At 29.4% G+C, this 23,549-nt stretch overlaps 4 protein-coding genes across 4 annotated transcripts; 3 read left to right on the top strand and 1 right to left on the bottom strand.

The window, feature by feature from the left end:
• The first annotated feature begins 5,796 nt into the window (after window positions 1–5,796).
• On the top strand, window positions 5,797–8,467 carry LOC129883071 (3-ketoacyl-CoA synthase 20-like). The gene is made up of 2 exons (XM_055957630.1): window positions 5,797–6,725; window positions 7,520–8,467. Exons 1-2 carry the CDS (start codon window positions 5,946–5,948, stop codon window positions 8,303–8,305), a joined length of 1,566 nt encoding a protein of 521 aa, XP_055813605.1. The 5' UTR covers window positions 5,797–5,945; the 3' UTR covers window positions 8,306–8,467.
• A 5,416-nt stretch (window positions 8,468–13,883) lies between these two features.
• On the top strand, window positions 13,884–14,378 carry LOC129881840 (inactive protein RESTRICTED TEV MOVEMENT 1-like). The gene has a single exon (XM_055955949.1). The coding sequence runs from the start codon at window positions 13,884–13,886 to the stop codon at window positions 14,376–14,378; it is 495 nt and encodes a 164-aa protein (XP_055811924.1).
• A 3,269-nt stretch (window positions 14,379–17,647) lies between these two features.
• On the bottom strand, window positions 17,648–18,115 carry LOC129883702 (inactive protein RESTRICTED TEV MOVEMENT 1-like). The gene has a single exon (XM_055958314.1). It carries the CDS (start codon window positions 18,113–18,115, stop codon window positions 17,648–17,650), a length of 468 nt encoding a protein of 155 aa, XP_055814289.1.
• A 2,595-nt stretch (window positions 18,116–20,710) lies between these two features.
• Window positions 20,711–21,876, top strand: LOC129881839 (jacalin-related lectin 25-like). Its single transcript, XM_055955948.1, has 2 exons — window positions 20,711–20,876; window positions 21,737–21,876. Exons 1-2 carry the CDS (start codon window positions 20,711–20,713, stop codon window positions 21,874–21,876), a joined length of 306 nt encoding a protein of 101 aa, XP_055811923.1.
• The last annotated feature ends 1,673 nt before the right edge of the window (window positions 21,877–23,549 follow it).

Raw genomic sequence — 23,549 nt, 5'->3', positions numbered from 1 at the left:
GACTACTGTTCATGAATTTCACACTCTGACCAATATTTTTCGATTTTTCATTTGATTCAATGTTCGCTATTCGTATTATAGTACGATTATTCATTTTGAAGACATTATTATTAATAAAAAAAATTCATCATCAAAACTTTAATATAAGACTTTTAATTAAGGATAAAAAAATTCTAACTATTCCATCACAATTCATATTAATATCTATGCTTATTAAGCTTGGCTTCTCCATTAATTAGTAATCACATGTTCTATTAGTAATACTTTTTTCGTTCATTTTTATTTGTCATGTATTGACTTAAAACATTTCTTAACAATTAATAAATAAAACGATAATTTATTATATCATTTTTTGAATATAATAAATTTAATAGTTGAAAAAATATATTGAAAAATGACTATAATTAATAAAAGGGTAAATTAGGATCTGCGTGATAAATTTTCTCTTCATTTTTTAAATTGAACAAATAAAACTAAACCTCTATTTTTAATATAATAGATAAGTAAAAGTAGACGGATAGAATATGGTTTACATCGATTATGAGTCAAAAAGTAGCAGTATCTAGCAATATATCTATCTTTGTATTATGCAATTGTGTAAATTTATATGTCCGTTTACTTTTACTTGTCCATTATATGAAAAAAAAGATATTTAATTTTATTTGTCCACTTTCGCGAATAGCGTATCAAAGACAAACTTTTTAATTTTCATGTTTTACGTTAATATTAATTGTACTCCAAATTCATCTTTTAAGACGTTTTGAAATAATAATAGCTAGTCATGTGTATTAGAATAAAATACACATTTTATTTATTATTATTTTAAAAATATTTATATAATTTTTTTTGTGAACGAGTAAAAATATAGGTTATCAAATCAATTTTTGTTTCAAAAAGTTACTTATAAATACGTAATATGATAGTGTGACACTTCTAAGAAATATAAATATAAACATAGGAGGTACTGAGCATGTAATTTTATGATCACAAATTGCCCAATCTAATTCTAGCTTGGGCTAATTTATTGTATGTTTTTCTTCTTTCATGATGCTAAAAGATAGTGTAAGATGTCACCTAAAGTTACCTGTTATAGAGGAATTAATCTAAATATAGTCGTTCACCCAATAACTTAAATTAAAAATAATTAACAAATGTATAATTGATATATAATATGTATATATATATATAAAATGAGTGTATAATTTATATATATATATATATATATATATATATATATATATATATATATATATATATATATATATATATATATATATATGACTAAAAAGAGTAAATAATATTTTCATAAAAATCAAGAGATAATTTATCTCTTAGTTTCTAGTTTATCCTTATTATATCAACTATAATTATTTCCACAACATATTTTTCAAATATTGAATTTGTTATCTTCAAATAATTATATAGTAAACTTATCATTTTATTAATTATAAGAAATGTGTCAAATCAACATCGAACAAATAAAAATAAATGGAGAGGGTAATTTCGAAACTTATTCTGACCCAAATGATATTGGTACGTAACTTCATAATATAAATTATTTTGATTACAAATAATTGGATTCGTGAGAGGGCAGTGATTCATTCTGGAACGAATATCAGTCGTTTGTATTGACTTATTTCTAACTTATGAATTAAGTTGATACAAAAATTGTACCCAATTAATATTTCTAATCTGATGATTCAATTTATGATTTATAATTTGTAAAAGAATTCAAGAAAAATAATCATACGAAGAATTCCCTAACTAGAAGGCTTTTCTCGTGAAATGAATTATGAAAATAGTTTGACAATATGCATATAGTATGATTATATGACTAAAGAATAAATATCATGTCACGTAAAATTGGTAAATCATAGTTTAGATGGTCACCTACTTGAGAAACTTTTATTAATAATATAATTAACCTTGTAGATGGTCACCTACTTCAGAAGCTTTTGTAGGGAAAATTATCCTTTTACACATATTAAGATGCTATATTTACTTTTATTTTCTACTACACCAAAAAATTTCCAAAATCCCTCTTTTTCCTTTCTCTCTCTCTCCCTCAGTGATACATCCGCCTCCTCCTTCATCCTCGCCCTAATTTTCTCTAGTTAATTTGATCCTCTTCAACCGTTAATCAATTTCAAGGTTTCAACTAGGGTATATTTTAATCTTTCCTTATATGGAATTTCACTTCATCCTCATTCAATCTGATTTCTCCTAAAATTTGTATCTTTTGATTTCTTCTGTAAATCTTTGAAAAATCTTCTAAAATTTTTATCATTTGCTTTCTTCTGTAAATCTTTCTATTTTTGTTTCTCATACCTTCAATGATACATATGGAATTCGTTCATGGTCTCAAACAGTCCAATAAAAATCAAGGAATTCTTGTTTTACCTGGTTCTGATTCGTCTTGGGAAGGTTACGACGAGGTTAGATCCAAACATCGTAACGATCCAGCAGTGATGAATAAGCTACGTGAGAAATTGAAGTCGAAAGCTACAGTTAAACATGCACCCAAAGAAATAGACAACAAGATTGAAGGGGGTTACAACACACCCTAATCTCCCAAAGGTATGAGTTCAATTAAGTTTTTTTTAGAATGAAAATTTTGTGAAGGTTTTAATGATTCTGATACATATCATTTATGTATCAGATACATAATGTCTTTTTCAAATGTAATTTTTTGGAGATTTACTATTTCTGATACCTCATGTTTAAGTGTCAGTTTCTGTTGTTTCAAGTTTTAATGATTCTGATACATATCATTTATGTATCAGATACATAATGTCTTTTTCAAATGCATTTTTTTGGAGATTTACTATTTCTGATACATCATATTTAAGTGTCAGTTTCTGTTGTTTCAAGTTTTAATGATTCTGATACATATCATTTATGTATCAGATACATAATATCTTTTTCAAATGTAATTTTTTGGAGATTTACTATTTCTGATACATCATGTTTAAGTGTCAGTTTCTGTTATTTTAAGTTTCAATGATTCTGATACATCTACATTTATGTATCAGATACATAATGTCTTTTTCAAATGCAATTTTTTGGAGATTTACTATTTCTGATACATCATGTTTAAGTGTCATTTTCTGTTGTTTCAAGTTTTAATGATTCTGATACATCTACATTTATGTATCAAAATATAATATATAACTGTTTCTGATACATCTTCTGTATGTATCAGAATCTCATCTCATGCATCAGATATTTTAATACATATGATACATCGTATTTATGTATAAAGTTCAAGTTGTATTTAACCATTTTCATGTCAATGCAGGGAATGAAATACGTCATCAAGAAGATCCCGTCCCACCCATTGAGATTCGGAACTATAAGAGCCAATCATACCTTATCTCAATCTTCTATCCATAAATAGCTGATGTGCATTAACTATTCTATAGCTAAAGTTATGTATCAGATACATAACTTATGTATCAGCAAAAGTGAAAAAATAATTGAAATCAACTTCGGTTTGAATTGATGCTCTATTTTTTCCATTCGAGACGATGCTCTGTTTTTTGACTTGAATCTTCATGAACATCACAGTTACTTTTTTAAACAAATTAATCCCATTAATTAGATCAGTGATTCAATTAAATAACCAATCAAAACTTACATTAAAATACTAACCATAAATAGCTGATATGCATTAAGTATTCTACATCTAAAGTTGATGTATCAGATACATAACTTATGTATCACCAAAACTGAAAAAAAAATTGAAATCGAATTTGGTTTGAATTTATGCTCTGGTTTTTGGCTTGAATCTTCACGTACACAATCGTTATTTTTTTAACCAAATTAATTCCATTAATTAGATCAGTAATTGATTTAAAGAACCAATCATACCTTATATTAATATACTATTCATAAATAGATTATCTTCATTAATTACTCTATAGATAATTGATTTATCAGATACATCACTAATGTATCAAAAACGTTGAAAAAAGGGGATATCGGATAATTTTAGTACAATGAAGGATGTATAGTAATTAGACTTTTTCATTATGGAATTTAAGTAAAGTTTACTTTTTATTAATAATAAAAAAATAAAATGAAAATCTTTTAGATGGTCAATCAACATGTTTGGGATTCAAATTTGCAGCCCACTTAATTTGGTACTCAACCCTAAGTAGGGTTGCTCCATTTAAAGGACTTCTCTTTTTTAAAATTTTAGATATCCATATTGATTACAAAATTAATGGAAGTTTGATTAATATAAATAAATAAGTAACAAAACAAAGGCTACTTGAATCCTGAAAGCATTTAGTGTCTTATTTAATTTCATTAGGATTAAAACATATGAATCTGAATATATATTTAAATATTAATACATGCATTAAGATTTGAATGTCTGAATTTCAATATTCTATGTCTGGATGTTAAGATGTTATTTTTAGATCTGAACACTGAATAATCGAGACTGTTTATTTTCAATATCTAAATATTCATCATATATCTTTTAAAACCTAATTAATTAATGCCTCTTAAGGATGGCCAGAAAACTAATCAAACTACTTGAATATATAAATGACTGAAAAACATTATGATCTATCTATTATGATCATAATTAATGATATTATAGTCGCCATGTGGAACGAAAAACTTATGTAATTAAAAAAGAAAAGATAGCTTGAAAGTGAAAGCATGATTAATAGGCTTACAAGTTTTAAGAGGAATTTTTATTTTTTTGGCTTAAGAGTATGAATTGTGTAATAGTGAAATACATTTTATTCATGTAAATAATAATAGTGAAATATATTATATTGACACATATAATTAGTGTATTCGCACGTATACAATATCTATAGTAGTAAGATACACTATATCAACCAACTTGATAATAGTGAAATACACTATAATAAATGTATTCTTGCATATATAATATCTCTGCCTAATTATATTTGCGCGGATAATAAATCTATCCACACATATCTACTATAATATCTCAAATTATCGCTATATTCTTTAATTTTATAACATCATCACTATAAAAAGTCATTAAAGGGTTAAGTTAACTAAACCACATAATTTTTCTTCTCTTTTTTCTCATTTCCCCCTACTGAGTTGCAATAATTTGTATCTGAATAGCACTCGAGTTACATTCAGTAAAATTTGTATGTGTAGTTCTGCTTAAAAAAAATATAATATGGTTATAATTTGCTTGTTAATTACTTATTTCATTTTAATTTATGTTAATCTATTTCTTTTTTGCTATGTTTCAGAAAAATATCCCCTTTCTAAATTTAAAAATAATTTTAGAAACAGTTTTGCGTTATTTTCACCAAAATTATCATTTTATTATTAATGAGGCATATTTATAGCCATACAAATAAAGCATTATGACATGTGTTGATATCATAAATTATGATCACACAAATATTATAACATATTTAAAATTACGAATTTCAAAAGTATATTTTTTTAAAAATTTCGTGATCAATCCATTAAATTCATATAAATTGACTGAGTACAAAGTTTAATTATTATATGACAAGACAAGTGCAACTTGTTTTAGGGTGGCCAAAAAGAAATCATAGTTCTTGAGATTGGGTCAAATTCCAAAAATATATAAAAACTTAAAAATGCCTCTAGTTTCCTTCTGGCAAATTGAATGTTATAGTAGGGCTAACAATTAAAAGTTCGTTGGGGGTAGTTGCACCCCCCACCCCCACCCCTATCCCCTTTATACCCCCCACCCCCACCCCCACTTTCTACATACTATTTAAATTCTCATGCAACCCTTTTTTTTCTTTCTCAAATCTCAACACATCTCTCTTCCTTAGTTTTTTTTTCTCTCACTTGTTTACACTTCTTGTTCTCATTTGAAAAAAAATAAAATAAAAAAAATCAAGAAAGTCACCTATTTCTCTAAGTTATAGTTGATTAATTTGTGGGGTTGGTTCAAAAGTTCCAATACAATGGGAGATGAATCAAGTAGAAGAGTTTCAATTGAAGCTAATCATGAGGATGATCAAAGAATTAATAGTAACAGACTTCCAAATTTTCTTTTATCAGTTAGGCTCAAATATGTGAAACTTGGCTACCATTATTTGATTAGCCATGCTATGTATTTGTTCCTTGTCCCAATTTTAATTGCTTTATTTGCTCATCTTTCAACAATTACTATGGAAGATGTGGTTCAATTATGGGATCAACTCAAATTCAATCTTGTCACAGTAATTTTGTGCTCTGCCCTCATAGTTTTCTTGGCTACACTTTATTTTATGACTAGGCCACGTAAAGTGTACCTAGTCGATTTTTCATGTTACAAGCCTAAACCAGATGTTATGTGTACTAAGGAATTATTCATAGAGAGATCAAAGAAAGCCGGAGTTTTCACTGAGGAGAATTTGGCCTTTCAGAAGAAAATACTGGAGAGGTCAGGTTTAGGTCAAAAGACATATTTTCCGGAAGCTCTTTTGAAATTGCCACCAAATCCTTGTATGGTTGAGGCAAGAAAAGAAGCTGAGATGGTTATGTTTGGTGCAATTGATGAATTATTGGAGAAAACTGGTGTGAAGGCTAAGGATATTGGGATTCTTGTGGTGAATTGTAGTTTATTTAATCCAACTCCATCACTTTCTGCTATGATTGTTAATCATTATAAGCTTAGAGGAAATATCCTGAGTTACAACCTTGGTGGTATGGGATGTAGTGCTGGATTAATTTCAATTGATCTTGCCAAGCAAATGCTACAGGTTTGTTCCTTTACAAGACATTTTTTTTCCGTTTAAGTTTTGTGCACTGATAGTATATGATATTTACACTATGATCAGTATATCGATCAGATAACTGTTTCTACATAAAGTGGTCAAATAACCCAAAAATAAAGTAAGGCGACATACTATAACATGATAAATTATATTAATAGTATACAGTTTTACTCTTTGCAAGAGTATTAAGTTACTTTTCAGAGTATATTGGTATGGTCTTAAATTACATGATGCACTAGCTTTGGTGTTGTTCGAACTATCAAAAATGTTTCTGCACAAGTGTCACAACCTCCAAAAAAAGTACTATTTTTGAAGAATTTGACATACATTGGACGACATATTTTGTGAGTCCGAGTAATAGAGATGATATGCACATCATGATAATTGATAGGCAATAGATTTACGTAATATATGGTGAACTTCTAGGTTATTTTTTTTTCCCAAAGTTTCCTTAAAGATAAATTTCAAAATTTTATATATCAGTTGATTAATTAACTCACTTTTGACCATTGTTGACGTACCGATGAAGATATGACATGATTTTGGTGAATTCAGTATTAAAAAGTAACCTGTCTAATATCTAAAAGTTCAAGTGGACATGGTCAATTTAATGTCTGAATATCTACCAACTGCTAGCTAGCTTTAAATGCTGTACTTAGAAAAGACCTTTCATATAACTATACTAGAAATTTTAAAAAGTAAGTAGTGGAGTACCATACATAATATTTCTAGTGTAATTAATAACTCGTCAATACTAATAATATCACACGTTGTAACAGGTGCAACCAAACTCTTATGCACTAGTAGTCAGCATGGAAAACATAACACTCAATTGGTACTTTGGCAACAATCGATCAATGCTAGTCTCAAATTGCATTTTCCGTATGGGTGGTGCGGCAATTTTACTATCGAATAAATCGTCCGATCGACGAAGATCAAAATACCAACTCATCCACACAGTACGCACACACAAAGGTGCAGATGACAAGAGCTATGGTTGTGTGTTCCAAGAAGAAGACGATAACAAAAAAATCGGAGTTGCGTTGTCCAAAGACCTAATGGCTGTAGCAGGGGAGGCCTTAAAAACAAACATCACAACTCTTGGGCCAATAGTCCTTCCTATGTCCGAACAACTATTATTTTTTGTTACATTAGTTGCGAGGAAAGTGTTCAAGATGAAAATAACACCGTATATTCCTGATTTTAAGTTAGCGTTCGAGCATTTTTGCATTCATGCTGGTGGCAGGGCAGTGTTAGATGAGTTGGAAAAAAATCTTGAATTAAGTAAATGGCATATGGAGCCATCAAGAATGACACTTTATAGATTTGGGAATACTTCAAGTAGTTCATTGTGGTATGAATTGGCATATACTGAAGCTAAAGGAAGGATAAAGAAAGGTGATAGGACATGGCAAATTGCATTTGGTTCAGGATTCAAGTGTAATAGTGCAGTGTGGCGTGCATTAAGGACTATTAATCCCGCTAAAGAGAAAAATCCTTGGATGGATGAAATTGATGAATTTCCAGTTGAAGTGCCTAGAATTGTAACTATTAATGATTCTTGAGGAATGTTTGTTCAACCCCAATAACAAAAGGGGAACCAACTAGCTAGTTATGTGTTGTGATCATTGTAATATTACCTCCCTTTGTTATTATTATTACTAGGTGGATATGTACTTTGATTATGATTTAAGAAAGCAATAAAATGTCTTCTATTTTTGATAATACATTTATTGTTAAACTTATTCATAATACATAATTAACGTGTCCCTTTAACTTGACCTGATTTGAAATCTATGTTTTTCAACTTTGAGTATGCATAAGTAGATATTTAAATTTGTATAAAGTTGAACAAATAGACACACACGTCCTATATAACAACTCTAAACTGATTTGTATTATGCCATGTATGTCTACTTGTTCAACTTTATACAAATTTAAATGCATACTTGTGCTTACTCAAAGTTGGAGAGTAGGGCTGTAAAGGGCAAACCGATAAACCGCACCAAACCGGAAAAAAAACCCGACTAGTGATTTTGTTTGACTTGGTTTGGTGTTTGGAAAAAACCCCCGACCATTATAGGGTTGGTTTGGTTTTAACTAAAAAAAGTCAAACCGAACCCAAACCGACTCGATTATAGATATACACTTTTAAATTATGTTATACATAAAAATATTTATTAAAATGTAATTTTAATTTTTTTTTCCAGAATTTTTGTTTTCTTTCTTACATTTAGATTTGGACTTGAGAAGCCATCTAAATAATATACAAAAAAACTCATCTTATAAAGTTATATTTTAAAGTTAAAATTTCAAACAGTGTTCTGCTTCCATCTTATATGTTGATATTTTGTACTAGAACTCTTTTAAAAATCACTGCTCTGTGATTTTTATTAGATATTATGAAAAACCCAAGAAACCCAAAAAAATCCAAAAAATCCGAAAAACCCGAGAAAAATTGATATCGAAAAACCCGACTTTTATTGGTTTGATTTGGTTTATAGATTTAATAACCCGACACAAATGATTTGGTTTGATTTGTAAAAAATTCGAACCAACCGGATCCATGTACACCCCTATTGGAGAGCATAGATTTCAATTGATGCTAAATTGAAAACACGTATTTATATATTATCTATAAACCTTATAAGTCAAATACTTTATATATGATCCTATTATATATAATGGCATGTGAATTTATTGCATATGAGTTTTCAGAACGTACACAACTATAATGACAAAGTAATGAATTTCAATGGCATCAAAACAAGTCACGTGCTTCAGCATCTATGGAGCTGTCACTCTGCATATATTGTTTTTCTAGATGAAAAATAGAGTTTTATTTTTTATTGTACTCCTCACAATCCCCATCCCCAAAAGGAAAATAAATCTGAGGTTGTCACAATTGTCATCCCTCCTAAATTAGTTGTAACAGTTAAGAACAACGAAGAAACAATGGTAAGTACTATATGTACCGTTGGAAATGTGTACATTAATAAATGTAGTCGGTTGAATCATTAATGTTGGTTGCTAATTGTAATCTAAATTATGTAAAAGCACCAAAGGCGGCTAACAAGAATTCCAAACCAATTTTGTGGTTAATTATGCTCATCGTAATGAAATTTTTTAAAGTAAAAATCTTCCAATAAAATTAGTTTAGCATTATTTATTAAGAGGGATAAGTTTAAATTAATAAAAAGTCATTTTTTATTTATCTAAAAAAACGTAACAACTAATATGATCAAACTAAACAAACTAATTAGGACCAAACCAAACTAAACAGTAAAAACCAAACTTAATCGAACAAAGTAGTTCAATCAAATTCAAATATCCAGAAATCCCAAAAAATATTAAACTTTTTTCTACTGGAAAGTATCGGAAAATAAAATAAAACAAAATTTAACAAAGTTTATGAAGGATTCTTAAATAAAAAACAAGAACACAATAACCAAAGAGACTAAGAGCCCGTTTGGATTGGCTTTAAGTTGGTCAAAACCAACTTAAAGCCCCTTTTCAGCTTTTGAACGTGTTTGTCTAATACTAACTTTAAGCCAGAAAGTTCTTAAAGTCAGTCAAAAATGAAAAGTTAGGATTCCTAACTTTTTTTTTCCTAAGTGCTTAAAGTCATTTTCTTTGACCATGGAAATTACTTTTATATCCCTTATATTTTAACTAAATTCCCAAACTACCCTTTTTATTCTTTTAACCCTAAAATTCACATAATTTTCCTCATTTAAGCACTTTTATCCAAACACTCAACTGCTTATTTATAAAAATAACTTTCAGCACTTTAAAGTTCTAAAAGCACTTCATACATAAAAGTTACTTTTTTTAAGCCCATCCAAACGGGCTCTAAATCATAAGATAATCATACCCAAAAATTCAAAAAACTTTATGAATAAGACTAATTCATAAACAAAACTCACCAGAGATAACTTTAAGAACAACTTGCTTCTCAATGAAACAATGAAAGAGAACCTAGCTTTAGTTTTTAGGCACGATTTGGGGAACTTCTATAATTTTTGGCGGAAATAAAAGACCCGCGAATTTTTTTTGGGCAGAAAACTGAAAACCCCTTGTTTTAGCTTTATGTTTGTTTTTCCTAAATAAATGAAACTGCTTTCTTTGTTATAATTGTCTCATCATTATTTATTTTTATTTATTCATTGAACCTAATTATTAATTGCTTACTTAAATTAAAAATCGAAATCCAGTACAGTAAAGAGTTAAGCTATATATTTAGTTATTGCTTGTTTAGTTCTCGTAACAAATTAATTAAATTGGGGGAAATAAAAAAAATTGCCCCATTCTGTTTTGGCGGAAAACTGAATAGTATAATTAATTACACTTTTAGGCCACAACCCACACCAGTTGTAGCGAAATCAAGTGCATTAGCAACACTAAAAATTTATTGTGGCCAAATATTTTATGAAATAGCAACAATTAAATTAAGTTGTTGTCATTTAATAAAATTAGGCAACAATATTATAATTATTGCTAAAAAGTTGTTATAATTTATTTATATTTAAAATTTATTGTATTAATCGTAGCATATGACAACAAGATTAAAATATCTTCAACAAAAAGAAATTATGATTAACAATTGCAAGATATATATAGCAACACTTAAATTACGTTGTTGCCATTTATTCATATTAGCCAACAATAATTTACTTGTTGCTAAAAAGTTGTTGCTAATTTTATACTTTCTTGTAGTTGAGATAGAAAAATACTACAAAGCTGAAAGAAAAGTGCATCGTTTATTGTCAAATTAGAAAATCGTAGGCAAACAAAAAAAAAAAGCAGTGAAAAACCTTACAAGTATTAATCAGTAGCCACCCTTTGTTATTGGCCGATCACGAGGCCCGATAGAAATTATACCTACATATATAAGAGTTTATCTCCCAAAAACTATACTATAACTTACATAAATTATATAGTATAAATGGCTAATTATCATTTTTTTCTTATCATTTTTCAATTTACAGAAATTCCTTAAAAACATGATAATTCGAATACATTAATTCAGTGATCCGGATACATTAATTCAGTAATTCGGATACATTAATTAGGGTTTTATATATCAACAGGTAACATTTTTTTTTGAATACAGAGATAATTTATGAATCTGAATTAATGTATCCAGATAGAAAGAAGAGATTTTTGATTTTTTTTGAAATGGATGGGAGTAATGAAAAATATGGTAAATAAAAGAGTGTAATTAGCTAATTTTTTCAAAAATATATTATTCCCTCGGTTCACTTTTACTTATTATATTTGAATTTGACATATCTATTAAGAAAAATTGACATGATGTTTAGTACTTCCTCCATTTCAAAATAAATGAATTATTGAAGCACTTTTCATAGTTCAAATTAACTCAATTGTTCAATCTTTAAAATAATTTTAGAATTTTATTTTTACCTTTGATTTGGATTTTCTATGTGATGAATTCAAGAAACTTTAATTGCTTAGTTAGTATTGAGAGTAGTTATCATGATTAATGTTTAGTCATCATTCTAAAGAGTAGGGTAATTTTATTTTTTGTGTGTGTGGTGGGGGCGGAGGGGGCTTACATAAATCTCACTAGTTTAGAAGCTAACTACTTAGATACAGTCTATTTTGCAATATTACGTGTCTTACAATATTTTTATACGTCTAGATACATGTATCTCCGGATACATGAGGTCAAAATTAGGTGTAATTCGTTAAAGATACATTATATCTAAGTGGATTCGCATGTATCTGGGATACATAACAAATCTTGCTCACCTCTCTCCCATCTCACTCGCCACTCTCGCATGTATCTGAGTACATGCGAATAACACCAGATACATAGAAATACATGTATCTAGTGTATATCTAGTGTGATTCGCATGTATCTAGGATACATATGAATCTCGCTCGCCTCCCTCCCCATCTCGTTCATTTCTCTCCATATTTTAGTGTATCTGGTAGCAAAAATACATGTATCTAACTATATTTTTCTTAATATATGATAGAAAACTCTTAATTAGTTTTAAAATACGTAATTTTTTGAAAGTATAAGTAATAATAATAAATATAATATTGAAGTACGTGTAATTGTCTTTTTTTTGTAGGGAAAATTACGTGGTATGACAAATTTTACTACTATATTACGCATTTAGGGTATAGTTTAAAAATAATTATGGGTCGCAGCAAACATAACTATCTATTTACGCGGTATGAAAAATCTCATTTTCCAGATATACAAATATATATGTATATCAGTTACCATTATATAATTTTTCTGACGAATATACATATACAATTCGACAGATATATATATACAATTCGCCTCTCGCTCGGCTCTCTCCTTCCTTTCTCGATCTCGCTCACCTCTCCCCTCCCTCTCTCGATCTCGCTCGTCTCTCTCCTCCTCTCTCTCAATCTCGTTTGCTTGGTATACAAATACATATGTATACCAGTTATATATATACAATTTTTTGACAAAATATACATATACAATTCGTCTCTCTCCTCCCTTTCTCGATCTCGCTCACCTCTCTCCTCCTCTCTCCTCCTCTCTCTCAATCTCGCTTGCCAGATATACAAATACATATGTATACCAGTGTTTATATATTTCGGTATATAAATAATTTGTGGATATAGCGTTTGTATAATTCGCTACAACTTTTATATAATTTCCTATAACATTTGTATAATAGCAAATTTTATGTTTGTCATTATAAGTAATTAGAAAAACTATATTCATATGGAGTAATTATGTTTGAAAGATCTGTCATATCTGAAAATTCCTCTTTTTTTATAGGTTAAAAGTGATAAATAAAAATCAAAAGATAAATCTCTTATTGAAATTTGAAATAGTGAACCAGAAAAAATGAAACGCGGAAATACGGATATGCGAATGCTGTATTGAAAAGTGAAATTCATTGAACGCCAAGATAGAAATAGAGAAACTAAGCGTCAGACTTCAATTTTCGAGATGGATAGAATAACAAACATCAACATGTGACAATGAAAAGGCTCCGAGTATAATTAACAATAAAGACTGATCAACAACTTGTTAACAATTGAAATTAATTTTTCCAACTATATAAGTAGTACATCTTCCAACAATATATATTACAATTGAGAAAGAAAAGAGAATAATAATAATATATGGATATGGTGAAAGTTGGACCAGTGGGAGGAGTTGGTGGAACCATTTGGGATGAAAAGGGACGAGACAAAGTTGCTGGTATTAATGTTTACTACAACAAACTTACTGTTGTTGCACTTGAGTTCCTTTACTATGAAAATGATAAATTAGTTTTGTCGAACAAATATGGTGATCAAAATGGATGTGGTAACTTCTCTGCAGTTGTGTTTGATTATCCGTCAGAATTTCTTACTTCCATAAGCAGTTCCTATGGAGATAATGGGCGCTTTAAAGTTTTGGAAGCTATAAAATTTAGCACCAACAAGGGTTCCTATGGACCATTTGGGCGTACCCTGCCTACATATCATTCCAAACACCTCAACTTTCAGTTAGGAAATCATAGTCTTTTTGGTGGTTTTCATGGCACCATGAGTCCCTTTGCCGTTAAGAGTATTGGAATCTATGTGAAGCCCAATGTGAACATGAAATATCTTCGTGTGAAATATGAAAAGTAAATTAGAATATCCAAGCTGCTTCTACAAATTTCGAAAATGAAGTATGCAGTTCGTCTTATTTTACTCTATATGCTTATTTGGATTTTTATCATCTTCAAGTCTTCTTTTTCTTATTATAACTATTATGGAAATTTAAGATAGTGATGCTTCGTTCCGTTTCATCTATGATATAATGTGTGATAAACAAACATTATGCAATATATATTGTCTCCCAACCCCTGTCACGCTTAGGGCAGGAAGCCTTTTGCGTGGATCATAGATGGAGCACAATTATGGAATGTTGTGTAACGATCCATTAGGTTGTTTTGAGAATTAGAACTTTTTATTTTTATAAAAGACTCATTCCGTAAATTTTTAATGACTAATTGGAATAATCGATAACTTCGGTTAATTAGTTAAGCGATAAATTTAAATAACTAATTTAATTAGTGGGTTAAGTTAATAATTTATTTAATACTCTATACCAATTATTAAAATAAAAAAATAGGGTTTATGAATTGTAGTACATAATTATTTTAATTAGAAAAGAAAAGAGAAGCGAAGGGCGTGAGAAAGAACTCACATGCGGCGGCGGATGATCGAAGGCCTCCTAAAGAAAAATTATTTCAGGTATCATACTTGTTTTGTGAATTACTTGCTAGGATAGGATATATATAGTATATTACTTAATGTCCAATTAGTGTTGGGAAAAGAGTAATGAATTGGAAAAGACGGCTGGAGTTGGTTTAAGAAAATATTGTTTAGATTGGATCAGTGATTGGAGGAAATAGTGGTGAGATAAAGGATTGCATAATGGTTATATGAATATGGGCATATAGGTTGTACAGTTAGTCTAAAGAATTGGTCATTAAATTACAATGTTGACATATTTGTTTGTTACTGTGGACAACAACTATTGAGTAATTAGAATGTAATTTTGACCATAATGATTATCTCATTTTTGGGAGGAATGTTATCAATTTATATTATAGGATAGATATACAGATAGCATTATGCCTAACAGATTCAAGGGTAAATGTAATTGGCTTCGTGTTTTAGGTACTAGTTTGGATTTCAAATTTGTTTTTTTATAATTATCACAATGTAATTAAATATTAGGTATATTGTATTATATAAAAATCATTAGAGTTATATTATTTGGAAGAATTGAGACTTAGCCTTAGGCTTAGGCTTGAGATTTAGAAAATTGGTAATATCTGGGTGTCTACGGATTCGGTTGCTTACAAATATTATATATTTGATAGATTGAAAACGGTCTGAGTCATTGAAGAAAGGAAGGACATTGGTGGATTAGCTTGCTTTACTTCGATTCTTCGGTTAAGGTAGGTTATGGTTTTATTCTATATCATAGATAGACTTTTAATAGTGATTGATATTCATTGAGTAACGTGTGAAGTTTACTATGCATTTAATTGTTGTGGTTTGGATGGTTGATATGTTGTTGTGATTGGTCTGAAATCCCGAGACCGTGAAATCCATAATCTTGAACTTGCCCTATCAAAAATGGTGCCTTGAATATAGAAGGCTTGATGAAATACTTTTAATGAAGTGGAATGTAATCATGAAGAAATGATAAATTAATTATATTTGGATCGGGTGTCACATTCCGACACGTTATATTTAGATTGGGTGTCACGTTTCGTACGGTATATTTGGATCGGGTGTCACGTTCAGGAGCGGTAATATTAAAGGAAACAAATAAAAATGATTTAATGTTACCCAATCTTCAATAACTCATTTTCCAAAAAAGAGCGTGATGTGGAGGCCTGAGTCCTCATGTGTGATCTTGATATTGTTGACTGGTTATGTAATTGTTCATTGATTGCCACCTGTTAAGTGCTATGGTTGATTTCCCGCTATTATTTATTGCATATTGATTCCTATTTTGAGTCGGCCGATGATACCTACTCAGTACATGTTGCCCTGTACTGACCTCTACGTGTATCTTTTCTTGTTTTATTTTGTGGAGTGCAGCGAGTGTTCCACCGACTTCGACTCGACCTCAGCTCTAGTCAGTCTCAAGATCATCGGATTTCAGGGTGAGCTATCTATCTAGCTCGTGATGGATTCTCTCGGTTATGGCATGGTGTCTTTAGTTTTCGGACACATTTTGTTGTTTGTTTATTCTGGTGTTTGGTATTTTCAGACTTAGTTTTAAAACTTAGATGTCCTTCATGTGATGACTTTCAGATTTTGGGGGAACGTCAAGTAATAAATTTTAGTGGCTTTTGTTATTTTTGACTTTAATAAGATCGAGCTTCCGCATTATTGTCGTGATTTATAAGTTGAATCGTTAATGTAAGTTGGGGTTTGTATCGTTGGTTCTCCCACCTAGAAGGTTAATGTGGGTGTCACTCACGGCCTATTCTGGATCGTGACATGTTGTCTAAATATGATACCATGATATGAATTGTAAGCCTTTTGAATTTTAAAACATGACTTTCAAATTCAATATTTTCTATGGCAGAACGTAAGTATACGCTTTAACAAAGACTAGATAGATCTTAAGAAAAATTATTCAAAACACCTTCACACCATTTCTTTTTATTGCAAATGCTAACCAAAACATTATTATTGCTTAACGAGTACCAACATTATACTGTGTAACCGAAAAACAACAAACAACCTACATATAACTACTCTAATCAAAACAGACGCACAACAATATTACTACTCTAATGAAAACAGACACACAACAAGTCTAGCATACCATTGTCATGCAAACACAGAAGCCACCCATTTTACCTAAATATAATGGAACACAAAAGTCTTTTTTTCTCTCTAAAAATGAACTCTTGAATTCTTTAAATTTAGCAACCAAAAGGTATTTGACTTCAAATGTTTTTTCACGTCTATTTAAAAAAAACGAACACTGTAGCACCTTGAATTAGCTACAAAATATGCCGGCATTTCGCATCTAATTCATAGATAAATAATTTCTAGCTAATTTTTTTTTATAATATGTTGCTAATCCATAAATAAAGTGGATTAGCATGAAATTTTTTACTGTACGTTCAACTATAAAATTTTGTATGTCGCTATAATTTATTTTCTAGTAGTGGTAAAATTGAAGAGTTATATAAAAAAAGATATATTTATTTAAACGAGCTAAGAATGAAAAAAAAAGACAAACAAATTGAATTGGATGAACATAACATTTAGCCAAAATCTCTCTACATAATAAGAGCACCAAGAACAGTAGATAAATTTTTGCAGAAGTAAAAACAAAATAAGCATAATATACCCCAATCTTCATATCAGATACACCCTCAATCTTGTTCATTTTTCAAATAGACCCCAATACCCTCAACGCCAGGACAATTGTAGGTACCATGAAGTCCACCAAAAAGATTATTATGATTTCCCAAGTGAAAGTTGAATTCCTTGGTATTACTCCTAGTATTAGTCCCAAATGGTCCATATGAACTCTTGTTGGTAACAAATTTTATAGTTTGCATAACTGTTGAGAAACAATCATCCAGTTTTCCATAGGAACCACTTAACGAAGTAAGAAACTCTGATGGATAATCAAACACAATTGAGCAGAAGTTTTCACAGTAATCAACACCATGTTTTTTTGAGAGAAGTAAATTCCCATTCTCACGGAAGAGGAACTGAAGTGAATCGATTGAGTCTTGGCTGTAAGAAACAAGTATCCCAGCAACTTGGTATCGTCCCTTTTCATCCCATAAAGTTCCATCACATTCTCCCACTGGCCCAACTTTGATCATATCCATATTAATAATTACCTACTCAGTTTTTTCAACTTCTAAGGTCACGGTTTTGTCTATAACATCGGTTACTAGGCATTTCGACATAAATTTAAATACTCATTTTACTTGACTTGATACTTCTCCCAAGTAAGGAGTATTTATTAGGAGTTCTCTGTGAATTGGATTCAATTTCACATATTCTAATTTCCTTTTTTAAGTTTTGGGTGTAAAAACGTATGCTCAGGTTTTAATTATTTTTTTTAAAACGGTTTTGCTTAAATCATACTATTTTTTTTTATTATTAGTGTAATTATATTTATATTTTATGTTATCATGTTTTTTCAGGTTATATTAACTTTTTCTAAAATGTATAAATAAATTCTGATAGAAAATTACATTGCTATAAATAATTTTTTATATTATTGTGTCTGGAATTTGATAGGGTAGAGCTTTTACACTTTTTATCATTCTTGTTCTTTAAAATATATAAACAATAATCAGTACAACTATTAATGGAGGGTAGGAATGACAAATAAATATGCAGATGGATGATGATTTTATTTTAAAGATTATTTTTGTTTTTATTATTTTTTGTGTTGTGAGTTGTTACCTTTCTCAAATAGTAATTATAATGTTTTTTTTTGTATATTAATGGTTATTGATATCTTTCTCAAATAATAATTATAATACTTTTTCTATATTATCGATTATTTATTTAAATTTATTTATAAAATTATTGAAAGTTTTACTTTTGCTTATTTTCTTAGTGATAAAATTATAAAATTAAATATACAAAAGACATATACCCCGTAGATTGATGGGACTTATGTCCCGTATCTCGAGACTTACCCCTTGCCTCATGCTACATACTGATATACAATAGAAACTCTTTGCCGTTAAAACTCTTTATATAGGAGTAATAACTACTTAAGACTTAGTGAATCTTTATATAGTATTTTCTCCGTCCATTTTTAATTGTCATATACACTTAAAATAGTTGTTTCAAAATAATTGTCAATTTAAATAATCAAGAGAGAATTAATTATTTTTTTAATTTTTTTTAGTATTAATTATTTTAAAATTAAGAGACACATATATAGCGAATGAGGATTTTCTTAAGATTTCCGAAAAATAAAAATCGTTGAATATGCGTCAAAATTAATTTGAAAGTGAGAAATTATTTTTTTAAAAAAGTGAATTGTTTTTTTTTTTTTTTCATAAAGTTATGTTCAAATTTGTTTTAGTTTTGCCCCTCACTTACGTTTTCAAGATGATAATTTCAAGAGAATTAATTATTCATATTTATGATTTTACTTTAACTTATTTATGTTTTCGAGAATAATTTGAGAATAACTAAAAATGCAAAAGTGGAGGTATTCAATTTATGTCATAAACTTTTTTCTTAATGAAAGTGCATTGCCTCAATTAGGTATGTACATGGATCAAGTTGGTTTGATTTTTTTAAATACCAAACCAAACCATTTGTGTCGGATTTTTAAATCTATAAACCAAATCAAATGAATAAAACCTTGAATTTTTTTGGGTTCTCAAGTTTTCGAAAGTATTCATACAAACATTTTATTGAACTTGTATTTCAAATATTTCTTTAATCCTATCCAAATACAATTATCTAAGGTGTTTCTTAAGAAAATAACACAAATATATGAGTGATGACACTAAAATATTCAACAAAAATAATGATGTAATCGCATTAAAACAAATAATGCAATAGGTCAAAATAAAAATGATTATAATTTTAAAGTAATAAATCAGGCTAAAATAAGTCTAATAAGTATTAATTATATGACTAAATATTAAAGAAAACTAAAATTAGATCATTTATTTTACTTATCCAAATCAATATATAACTAAAGAACAAATATTCAACATTAGTTATTGTCATTCTTAGTATTGAGTTGATTAATTTTTGTTAGCGTGATTTGATTTTGATTTGAGCTTTATTATAGTTGTTAATATCTATGGAATATAACCTTTATTGGACTATTTAAAATCCTAAATCAAACTTGAAATAATATTGTTAAGAGATAAAAACTATGAAAAAGTATAAGAAATATTTATAAATTATATCAAAGTAAATATTTTTATGAATAAAATAGTTTTTAAAATTTTATATATATGATGTCGGGTTGGTTTGGTCTCGGATTGACTTTTTAAAATTAAAATCAAACCAACACAATATTGTTTTTTTTTTTCCATACCAAATCAAGTCAAACCAAATCACTAGTCATATTTTTTTTTCTCGATTTGCGATTTTCGTTAATACTCTCTTCTTGATTATCTAAGTCATCACTTGTTTAGGAATGGAGGGAATATGTACATGTTGAATACTATATTATCATAAGAAAAACTGATAATCAAATCCATTGAACCTACACCAAAATTAAATAGAAAGAAAGAAACGAAGCGTCGTTACACTCCTATTTTCGAGATAGAAGAACAAACACTAAGTTGTGAATGAAAAGGCTTTTAATTAGGAGTACTACTAATTAATACGACTCAAAAACTTCTTAATCAACTCTTCTATATATATATAGCTAGATCTTCCATCAAGTATACTCCAATTATTATTCATAAACAAGATAGAACAATATAGAATTAATGGATTCGATCAAAGTTGGGCCAGTAGGAGGATGTGGTGGATCAATTTGGGAAGAAAAAGGAGATGAATTAGCTGGAATTTTTGTATCCTATGATGAAGAAACAGTTAATTCACTTCAGTTCCTGAATTATGTGAATGGGAAATTAGATATGTCAGCTAAATACGGTACTTGTGATTAGGGCTGTACAGGACAAACTGATAAACCGCACCAAACCGACAAATCGAATCAAACCAGAAAAAAAACCCGACTAGTGGTTTGGTTTGACTTGATTTGGTGTTTGAAAAAAAAACCCGATCATTATAGGGTTGATTTGGTTTTAACTAAAAAAAGTCAAACCGAACCCAAACCGACCCGATTATAGATATATTACTTTTAAATTATGTTATACATAAAAAATTTTATTAAAATGTAATTTATAAATATTTTTTAAAATTTTTTCATAATTTTTGTTTTCTTTCTTACATTTAGATTTCGACTTGAGTAGCCCATCTAAATAATATACAAAAAAAACTTATCTTATAAAGTTATATTATAAAGTTAAAACTTCAAACAATGTTGTGCCTCCATCTTATATGTTGATATTTTGTACTAGAACTCTTTTTAAGAAGCACTGCTCTGTGCTTTTTATTAGATACTATGAGAAACTCGAAAAAACCCGAAAAAACCCGAGAAACCCGAAAAATCCGAGAAAAATTGATATCGAAAAACCCGACTTTTATTGGTTTGGTTTGGTTTATAGATTTAATAACCCGACACAAATGGTTTGGTTTGATTTGTAAAAAATCCGAACCAACCCGCTCCATGTACACCCCTACTTGTGATGGTGAAATGTACTGTGCAATTATCTTGGATTATCCATCAGAATTTATTACTTCCATAAGTGGTTTGTTCGAACCTCTGAACAAAAATTCAACAAAAACATTTTTAAGTTCAATAACATTTGGCACCAATAAAGGTTCTTATGGACCGTTTGGTACCCCATCATCAACCGATGGAAGTAATATTGACTTCAATTTTGTGATAGGAAATCATCAATTTTTGGGGGGTTTTCATGGCACCAAGTATTCTTATGGCATTGAGAGTATTGGGTTTTATGTGAAGGACATTCCATCTTATGTGATCAAGCTGAACGATTCTCCAGTGCAGGTTAAAAAGGGAAAATAAGAAGATTAACTTTATATAAATATGATTAGTAGTTCGTATTGTTTATTTAGTCATTTGGTTTTAGTTTTATTTTGCATAATATATATGTTATATATGTATGATCCTTTACTTATGTGCCTAAAAATTTCGATTTTTTTGTCACAATTTTTCATGATGTCTTAATTCGTGGAGTACTACTTATCTATTTCACCCATATGGATTGTAGGTCTACTATATCTCATTATTCGAGTTATCCTGAAATGTTTCAAAATATAATACTACTAAATATCAATTAATATGAACATGATGGTAAAAGTGCTACCAATAACCACTTAGGGAGGTGTTATCCAATTTTAGAAAGAAAAATAAAATTAGTAGTATCGAATGGATCTAACATATAATCAATGGGTTCAGTCGATCTCAAGAACTTCGGCACATAATATATAAGAATTAATTTCGGACCTATACTTTAAAATTTAAACGTTTTCAGTAATAAAAACCTAAATGTCAAGCCGATCAAATTTATATCTTAAATCTACCTTTTCGTAATAATGCACTCATCATCTCGAAATCATGAATACTCCTTTGTGTGTAAAGTTCAAGATGGACAAGTAAAAATACTCAAATGAAGTAATTCAATGGGTGTGCATGCTGATTACACCAATGAACAAACGTCAAAATTAAATAGAACAGAGAAACAAAGCGTTACACTCTTCGTTTTAAGGTTTTCATGGTAGCAATAGCTTATATGAAGCTCATCATAGAAAGATCCTCGAGTTAAGGATGAGAGAGATTGTTGTGATTCTCTAATCACTATGAAGAATATTGGGGAGGAAAAACAACTCTATTTCACAAAAATAGAATTACAGAGAATTTACACCCAGAATTTCTCTCTACAAAAAAACCTCACCAAACACTTTTTTTGTCACGATCCAAAATGGGCCGTGAGTGGCACACACAGTTAACCTCCTAGGTGGGAGAACCAACAATATAAATTCAACTTATAAAGTATAATAATAACACGGAAGCTTAAAATTAATAAGTAAGAAATAACAATCCCATAAGAGTTTACTACATAACGTTCCCCAAAATTTGAAAGTCATCACATCAAGGACATATAATTCTAAAATACTGAGTCTAGAATGCCAAACACTAAAACAAAATAAGTGACATAGTTCGTGTCCAAACACTAAGGACATCATGTCATGACTAAGAGAATCCATCGTTAGCTAGAAGGATAGCTCACCCTGCAATTTGATGGACTGGAGACCGTCAGTACAGGACAACATGTACTGAGCAGGTATCATCGGTCGACTCAAAATAGAAATCAATATACATAAGTAATAGCAAGAAATAAACCATAGCACTTAACATGTGGCAACCAACAAGATCAAGTGATAACACAATGAACAACCTCATAACCAGTCAACAACATCAAGATCACACATGAGGACTCAAGCCTCCACATCACACTCTTTTGAAAAAAATGAGTTTTGGAGATTGGGTAGTTTTAAGTCATTTAAATTTATTTTCCTTTAATATTACCGTGTCAGAATGTGACACCCGATCCAAATATATCGTGTCAGAACGTGAGATCTGATCCAAATATATCGTGTCGGAATGCGACACCCGATCCAAATATACTGTGTCGGAACGTAACACACGATCCAAATATAATTAATTTATCATTCTTC

Source organism: Solanum dulcamara, chromosome 3, assembly GCF_947179165.1.
Source record: "Solanum dulcamara chromosome 3, daSolDulc1.2, whole genome shotgun sequence".
NCBI classification, from domain to species: Eukaryota; Viridiplantae; Streptophyta; class Magnoliopsida; order Solanales; family Solanaceae; genus Solanum; species Solanum dulcamara.
The sequence above is the reverse complement of the archived record's forward strand: the minus strand, read 5'-3'. Positions and strand labels throughout refer to the sequence as shown.